Source organism: Equus quagga, chromosome 1 (genome assembly GCF_021613505.1).
Source record: "Equus quagga isolate Etosha38 chromosome 1, UCLA_HA_Equagga_1.0, whole genome shotgun sequence".
Classification (NCBI taxonomy): domain Eukaryota; kingdom Metazoa; phylum Chordata; class Mammalia; order Perissodactyla; family Equidae; genus Equus; species Equus quagga.
The window spans coordinates 133,409,645-133,418,713 of NC_060267.1; the positions used below are offsets into that span (position 1 = coordinate 133,409,645).

Sequence of the window (9,069 nt, forward strand, 5' to 3'; positions counted from 1 at the left end):
AAAAAGATCTTCAACCCAGTATTAGCAAATTCAACAATATGTAGAAAAGAAATATAAATGGACTTTATTCCAGCTCTACAAAGCTAGTTCAATATTGAAAGTCAATCAGTGTAATCCACCATAGCAACAGGCTAAAGAAGAAATAGGAGAAATATCATGTGATCATATTTTGTGTTTTTTGACACACAAAAAAATCATGTGCTCATTTATGATAAAAACTCTCAAGTTAAGAATAGAAGTGAACTATCTCATCTTGATAAAAAGCATCTACAAAAAATTTACAGCTCACGTCCTATTTATAGTGAAAGGTTAAATGTTTTCCCTCTAAGATTCCAGCCAGCAAAGCTTTTTGTAGGCATAGACACGTATTCTACAGTTTATATGGAAAAGTACAGGCCCTACAAGCTAATAAAACAATCTTGAAAAAGAAGCTTAAAGTGGGAGGATTTATTCTACCTAGTATGAAGGGAATAATCAAGATGGTGTGGTATTGGTCAACGGATAACACTTAAATAAGTAGGACAGAATAAAGAATCCAGAAATAGACCCACACAAATTTGCCCAACTGATAGTTGACACAGGTACAAAAGACTCCTCGATAGAAGATCATTATTTTCAACTAAACAGTTGGACCAAAAAAGAACAATGAACCTTAATCTAAACCTTTTTATATAAAAATTAACTCAAAATGGATCACCAAATTAAATGTAAAAGTATAAACATTTTAAGAAAAAAACATAGGAGAAAATTTTGGAACTCAGGATCAACAGAGAGTTCTTAGACTTGACAGCAAAAGCATGATCCGTAAAAGGAAAACCTGATAAAGTGGACCTTATCAAAATAAAAAACTTTTGCTTTGGAAGGACCTTGTTAAGAGGATGAAAAAACAAGCAAAAGAGAGGGAGAAAATATTTTCAAACCACATATTCAAAAAAGGACTAGTATCTTGAATGTATGAAAAACTCTCAAAACTCAACAGTAAAAAAAAATTCAACTAAAAGAGGCAAAGACATGAACAGACATTTGACTAAAAATATACAGATGACAAAGAAGCACATGAAAAGATGTTCAACATCATCAGCTACTATGAGGGAAATGTAAATTAAAACCACAATGAGATATGACTATACACTTTACTAGAATGGATAAACTTAGAAATAGAACAACAAATGCTGGCAAGGATGCAGAGAAACTGGATTGCTTCTCCATTGCTGGTAGGAATATGAAATAGCACAACTACTCTGGAAAACAGTTTAACAGTTCCTTATGGGGCCAGCCGGGTGGCGCAGCGGTTAAGTGCACACGTTCCGCTTCTCAGCGGCCCGGGGTTCGCTGGTTCGAATCCCGGGTGCGGACATGGCACCGCTTGGCACGCCATGCTGTGGTAGGCGTCCCACATATAAAAGTAAAGGAAGATGGGCACGATGTTAGCTCAGGGCCAGGCTTCCTCAGCAAAAAGAGGAGAACTGGCAATAGTTAGCTCAGGGCTAATCTTCCTCAAAAAAAAAAAAATTTAAAAACAGTTCCTTATTAAACTAAATAGGCAACTACTGTGACTCAGTAACAGTATTTTTGGGCATTTAACCCAGAGAGGTGAAAACTTACGTTCACACAAAAAACCATACGTGAACATTTATAGCAGGTTTATGCATAATAGCCAAAAACTGGAAACACTCCAGATGTCCTTTGACAGATAAATGGTTAAACAAACTGGTATATCCATACCATGAAATACTACTCAGCAAAAAAAAGAGACGAACTGTTGATGTAAGCAACCACTTGGATGACTACTCAGAGAATTATGTTTAGTGAGTAAAGTCAGTCTCAAAAAGTTGCATACTATTATGTTCCCATTTATATAACATTCTTGAAATGACATTATAGAAATGGAGAACAGATTAGTGTGTTTGCCAGGAGTCAGACACAGCGGTGGGGGGGCACCAAGAGAGGAGAGTGTGGCTGTGAAAAGGTGGCGCCAGGGATCCCTGTGGCTTGGAAATGTTCTATATCTTGACTGTATCAGTGTCAGCATCCTGGCTGTGACATTACAGTTTTACAAAATGTTGCCATTGGAAGAAAAAAGGGCACACAGGATCTCTGTTTATTTTTTACAATTGCATGTGAAGCTACAATTGTTTCAAAATTAAAAGTTTAATTTTTTAAAAAAGAATGATGATACCTGCCCTTTCTGTGGCCAAGAGTCATTGTAAGTCTGAAAGGAGGTGCAAACCGGGACGAGCGGTGAGTGTCACTGTGGCGCACATGGTAGCAAGGAGCTATACCCATCCATAGGTTTATTTTGACATACATTCAGTATTCCTACTCTGCCTTATTTAGAAAGTATTTACAGTAGTTTTGTGTATTGTTATCTTTAATAGTAAAGTTCTTTACCTGTTCACCAAATATATTGTGAGGGCTTTCTTAGTGCTGATCATACTGGGAATGAAAAAGAAGGGAAAAGAAGTATAATAGACTGAGTTCAGCTGCAGAGCTTCCATCCCACATGTGAACAGAATTGAACATAGGATGGATCTGGAGCTGGTATTTGTTTTTAAAGCTTTGTTTTTACTGTAATGTAATATTAATTCTATATTTTAAGTTTCAGGGGACTCATAAAAGTTCTGGTGTTTAGTTAGCTGGTAAACTTGGTTTTCATTAATCAGGACCCTTTTGTCCCCACATTTTACTATCAGTTTGGAATGCGTCTGACAATCAGTGTTGGCTCTTAGTTGAATTGGCAGCATCTTTATTCCTGATAATACGTAAAGTAATCATGCATCTTACACTTAGCGGCAGGTTAGGCTCAGTGAGATCTGGTAATAATGTCTAAAACCAACTGTTTTGCAATTTTAATCTGAATATTTTACCTGTCCTAGTTTTATTCAACAGTTTTGGGGAGAGGCTTTTTCCTTCTTTCAAGAAACTGTTAACAGTTTGAGGGTCTGATGGTAAACTCTGTGACATTCTGTGGTAATAGTATATTACTTACATAAACCCAAATGTTGAAACCTTGCTTCCCTTCATCTTTTTTTTCCTTTGTTTTTCAAGTGTCAATATACAGTATCTGGTTTTATGACAAGAATGACTGTCACCGCATAGCCAAACTCATGGCCGAGTAAGTATTTATATTACTCCATAGATTTAATTAATGATATGTGAGAGATGAAAAAATGACTTTTCCTCTTACTTCTCTTTGTTACTGGAGTCTATTAACTCACTTATTTCTCCCCTAATTTCCTGTTTATTGTCTAAAATTTGGAAAAGGCGGAAAAGCTTAAAGAAATCTAAAATTATCTATAGTCCTGCTACTCCCAATGTTAGCATTTTAGTCTGTTTCCTTCCAGTCTTTTTTTTATCTGTACATTGGGTCTCATGTGTCAAAAATAGGATCATACTGCACATCCTCCTTCTCAGGTCAGCAGCATTTTTCCAGGGCATTAAATAGTCCTCTGCAGTATTTCTAATGACTGATGTATCCAGTCCTGCAGACAGATCATAATTTAACCAGAACCTTACTGTTAAACGTGGTTAGGGCGGTCAAACTGCCTAACTCCAGAAGAGATCATCGATGTTCAGTGCACAGCCTAACCATCATATGCAGTGGATCTGATTTAGGTTCTCCCGATGTCCCCTGTAACAAGTAGCACTGTGTCTGGTAGCTGATAGAGAACTTCCACACACATCCATGTTTACTTCCTTTAAGTGAGGTTTTTTTTTTGGCGGGGAGAAAGATTAGCCCTGAGCTAATATCTGCTGCCAGTCCTGCTCTTTTTGCTGAGGAAGACTGGCCCTGAACGAACATCTGTGCCCATCTTCCTGCACTTTATATGCAGGACGCCTGCCTCAGCATGGCTTGCCAAGCGGTGCCATGTCCGCACCTGGGATCCGAACCGGTGAACCCTGGGCCGCTGAAGCAGAACATGTGAACTTAACCGCTGCGCCAACCAGGCCGGCCCCTAAGTGAGCTTATTTCTGACGCGCATTCTAGGTGTAGTAGTCACCAATCCACTAATGGATTATGTTCCGGGAGAGTTTTTTCTAAGTCATAGTCTTGGAATTTGGAAAGTAATTTTCATTGAATTAATGTTCTAAAGGCTAGCTCATTGTCCTTTCTCAAGCTAGCCCACAGAAGCCACCCCCCATGGGGCTTATCTATTTTGCTGGCGCTGCCAGTCTGGATTCTGGGCACACAAGACGCTACGGTGCTAGAGGGGCCTGAGGTGCCACAGAGCTCTGGGCAACAAGCTACACATTAGCAGTGTATTCTGGTGCACTTAGGTTTCCTTTTCAATTTTTGCCTGAATCTCCTCAGAAATGTGGACCTCTCTTCCCTCTCTCTCAAATCAAAATTCCCTTTGCTCTCCTGTGAAGTTTTATCTACATGTTTGGAAGAAAACAATCTTAATTTTTTTTACTGTCTGATTTTAAGCTAATTCTTGTAAAAGTGGAAATAAATCATTGATCCCCAAACCTCAGTTCCAGGTATACTTGGTTTTGAAAGAAGTGCACATGACTACGGCCGAGTTCGTCCAAGCCTGCCGAGGTGTCCCGAGGGGATGGTTACCGGCCTCCTGCTGTTTGCTCTGCTGTGAGCGCACATTGCTGTCTGCTGTGCCATGGGAACTGGTGTCATTCATAGTTGAAAACGTGTTGGCTCTCTGGAACCACGCTTTCCTTTTTAGAACACCTTTTCTCTAAAAAAAGATAAAAACTACTTTTTTACAAGGCCAATTATTTGGTGACTACTTTTTTTGTAGTTTTAAAAGTGACAGCAAAGAGCTTACTTCTGATTGCTTATAAGACACAGATTTGTTGATTCTTATTTATCCTGAAATCCAGAATATTTTTCTTAAGTATCTAAGCTTTGGAATTTATTAACGTGTAGACTTTCTACTACAGATTGAGAGCTTTTGGATTGAGAGAATCTGGCTCTTTTAGCTCTAACAGCTGTTCACAGGAAGCCATTTTGAGCTTTTTTTCTCTCTCAGGGCAAGTGGTACCCCTAATGCCAGACTTCAGATGGTGTAAACGAAGCAAAAGACTGAAGGCCTACCTGAAAATAATTGTTTTGAACCCAAAATAGGATGAGGAAGCAGAGAGGGAACACAAAAGCGTTCACTAGAAATACCCCAAAGAGGAACAGTTGCCTAAGCTTTCAGCTTGTTTTGCTAGAAGCAGGGAGGTATTGGAGTGATTACAGGAACGCCCTCGTGAAACCGTTGATAGTGATTTTTCAAGTGTCTGGCCTATTTATGGCTGAAGAGAATACCTTAATGTTAACATTAACTTTGTGATAAATGGCATTCTGGTCACCAAAGATAAAAACAAACTGCCTTATCTTCCTGTGCTCTGACTTTGCCTGCGCACAGCCTCTGTTTGCTGCGTGTTTCAGAATATCACCTCTGCTAACTAGAAATACAGGAAAATTCTTTTTGGTATGTTATGTCTAAATAAATGTGCCTGTCAGTGCTCATTCTGTTAAAGTTAGTTCTTCCCATCACTGTTTCAATAGCTGAAATATAATAATAATTCTCCAAGTAAAAAATTGATTTATTCCAAAAGATATTTATAAAAGCTGAGAAGCTATGCAGGAGAGCAAGCAAGCTTGTAGACCTGTATTGTCTAAATTTGGAAATTCTCTTTGGTCAGTGGCAAAGTTGAAAATCCACTACACCTGGAAAATGTTGGCTCTCCTAAGGAGGAAATCTAGTCTACCAGAAACTATTTTGAACAATAAAAGCTTCTTTGACTGTTTGCCCACATAGACTGTAAAATTTGGAGAACTCATGGAAATGAGCTTTATTCCTGATAGTCTTAGGGGGTGTATTTGGGGGTTTGAGAGGAAGGGAGAGAGGCGAGACCACTCTTCACAGAGTTCAAATTGGAAGAGGCTTTAGAGTCTAAGCCTCGCTCGTGCGAGGGTCCCTTCCGTACCACCCAGGAGCCTCCCGCTGTCAGCAGTGGTGAGCTGTGTGAGGTGCCCTGTTCCACGAGTGAACAGTGGTGATTATTGGGAATTTTCTTCCTTTGAACCAAAATCACAGATCCAGTCCAGGTCAAGAGAGAGGTGAATACCAGCATGGGCAAGCCGGGCATCACGGCAGGAGGTAGGTAGAAACAGGCTGTGTGACCGGAGTCCCTGATGAAGGTAGATTCAGACTGGTGCGGCCTATAACTGAGTATTAGTGAATGTCACTTTAAATAGTACTCCTTTTTTTCTGATGATTAAAGGAGTGCCTGTTAATTATGGAAAATGGAGAAAAGTACAAAAAAAGAAAGTGAAATTACTTGTAATCCACTATCCAGAAATAACCAATGTATGTCTCTGCAGTCTTTTTTTCCTTTGCAACAGGCCTCACGGTTGTGACAGAACAGTATTTCTTTCCCAGGAGTTGATTACCAGTATAGACATAAAAGAAACAATATTTATTCTAAGTGGTCTGTTCCTCATATCACATACCAGTCTTGTTTCAGTCTACCATAAAGTTCATGATTCTGTGTTCGTTTTAGAAATAATAATCCTATTAAGAGCTATAAAAATCTAGTTAGAGAAACACCACCATTACCTTAAAGCAGCATTTTCCAAACAGGAATTCTGCGTTCAAATAAATTTGGGAAAATCTATAAGCCCACCGTTCTTGGAGAATCATAGTACATTTTAGCCTGTTAAAAACTCAGAATGATTCTGATCACTAAGTGGGTAACTGAGGTCAGGGTGATTGTGGCAGTGCTCTTTATTTTGATTGGTATTGCTTAAGCTAATTCTGCACTTGAAAATACATAAAGCAAGAAAAGTCGATGGTTAAGAATACCACTGGTAGGGTCGGGGTCTTCAGATCTATCTGTGGAGTTTCATTTCTTACGAACATCCTCTCCTCCATATATAAAGGTCTGAAACAATTACAGCAAAATGTTAGGAACTGAAAGGTGGGTGGTGAGCACATGGATATTTTACTGTTTCTTATATTTTTATTCAAGCTTGGAATAAAAATAATAAATTTTAATAAGGTAACTAATCTTTTTTTCTTTTTTCTTTTCTTGCTGAGGAAGATTCACTCTGAACTAACACCTGTTGCCAACCTTCCTCTTTTTGCTTGAGGAAGATTGTCCCTGAGCTAACATCTGTGCCCATCTTCCTCTATTTTGTCTGTGGGACACCACCACAGCATGGCTTGATACGGTGGTGTAGGTCCGTGCCCGGGAACTGAACTCATGAACCTGGGCTGCTGAAGCAGAGCGCACAAACTTAACCACTACACCACTGGGCTGGTCCCAGCCTTTTTTTTACTTTTTAAGATTCGTTCAGGTTTCAATCCCAATTGTAATAAATAGGCCTACCTGGGTATTATGGACACAGTAACAACTTGATAATTGTATTAACTGAAAACTTTCCAGACAGTGATGATGATAGGCAAGAAACAATTCAGTAGTAAGAGGTTTGTTTTTATTGAGGAGGAGGATTAGGACAAGAATAGGCCAAGGCCACTCAGTGTCAGTTCACTGCTTTAAAACAGCCTGCCCAGGAACTCCCATTAGCATATGTGGGCTGGTTCTTTTATTTGAAAACATTAGGTCAAACAATATTAAACAGATTTTTTTGTTTAAAAAACAGGAGTAGTTGTTAGTCATCTACTCCTGGGATGAGGTAATTGAGGCTTTCTTTTGTATTGCAAGGACAGTGTTATCATGTGACTTTCTTCCTATACCCTTGGAAGATGGACATCAAAAAAATTCTTGGGTCAGATTGTGTCTAAAGAAATCTTTCTAAAATCTGGTTCTCCTCCTCTAGTGTTGTAGAAGAGGAGACACGGCGGTCCCAGCAAGCTGCTCGGGAGAAGCAGAGCCCCAGCCAGGCCAATGGCTGCAGTGACCACAGGCCTATCGACATCCTGGAGATGCTAAGCAGAGCCAAGGATGAGTATGAGAGGGTGAGACTCTGCGTGCTGACCGGGAAGACCGAAAGGTGGGGAGGAGACCTGCAAGGGGCTGATGGACTGGGAAAGTCACCTCCAGGGCCAGCAGAAGTAATTAGTCAAAAAGAAAACGTATCTTACAGTTTCAACCCTAAAAGATAAGGAAAGAAATTTGCTTACCTCAGAGTCCTTGACTCGGCATGAAAATTTAGAATGCTCTTTTTCTATTTCTGTAAAATTACCTGGGAGAAAATGGTTTTGGAGTAAGGAAGTTAGTCTGCAACAGGTAGGTCTGGAAAAGCTTCATGCCTCTTCTTCACCCCTGCATCTCTGCTAGGTCTTAGGAATCTCTGTAGTCTTTGAAAAGTATTCTGGTAATTTGTACTTCTTAATACTAAAGAGTATGTTTATGGTCTGAAATTGGTTGTAGGTGGACCGCCTCATTAAACATCATTTGGAATTTTACGCAAATGAGAGGCTTTTCTAGAATTCATTTTTTTCCTTTCTATTTTGTATTTTAGTTTAAAAGTTAACTGATTATATTTTCTCCCCAAAGTTGAATAAAACGGACGTTGAGGTGCATTCGTTAATTTATTCAGTACATACTTATGAACTGGCCACTATGAGCCAAGCATGGATATTTCCTCAGTGGTCTTCAGACCATGCAGCTTTGGAACTGTCCTGGCTTTTCACTTGACATTAGCACTTCAAAGCCCCACACTTGACTGGAGTGAGACAAGGTTTCCACTGCTGGCACTTTGTTTCAGCAGAATTATACTTGTCACCTTACTCTTCACTAACACTGGGTTAAGTACTTTTCTCTCATTTCTTGTGTAGTCCTCACCGCACCAAAAGTTCAAGGAACAAGGTGCAAACAACAATCTCTAAGACTGGGTTTCTCAAAAAGTGCTACTCTAACACGAGCCTCTATGTGTTAACAGGTGACCCTTGAAAAAAGGTTGCGGTTGGTCAGATGAGTTAAGGAAGCATTGTTAGCATGGCTGTCCCTCCCCGTCCCCTTGGCTTACAGTGCTCCAGACTGAGGTCCAGTAGTGAATAAAACAGTAACGCCAGTTCCCGGGTTGATTTGACCACAGGACCATTTTTCATGTACTACTCTTTTTTTTTTTTTTTTTTTTTGAGAAAGATTAGCCCT

General features: G+C 39.6%; 1 protein-coding gene across 2 annotated transcripts in view; it reads left to right on the forward strand.

Moving 5' to 3' along the window:
- DCP1A (decapping mRNA 1A) overlaps positions 1-9,069 on the forward strand; it is a 55,166-nt gene that overhangs the window by 23,307 nt on the left and 22,790 nt on the right. For both annotated transcript variants that reach the window (XM_046671802.1, XM_046671810.1), the window contains 2 exons: positions 3,049-3,115; positions 7,790-7,928. In XM_046671802.1, the coding sequence (XP_046527758.1) occupies positions 3,049-3,115; positions 7,790-7,928 (206 nt within the window). The remainder of the gene's footprint in view (positions 1-3,048; positions 3,116-7,789; positions 7,929-9,069) is intronic.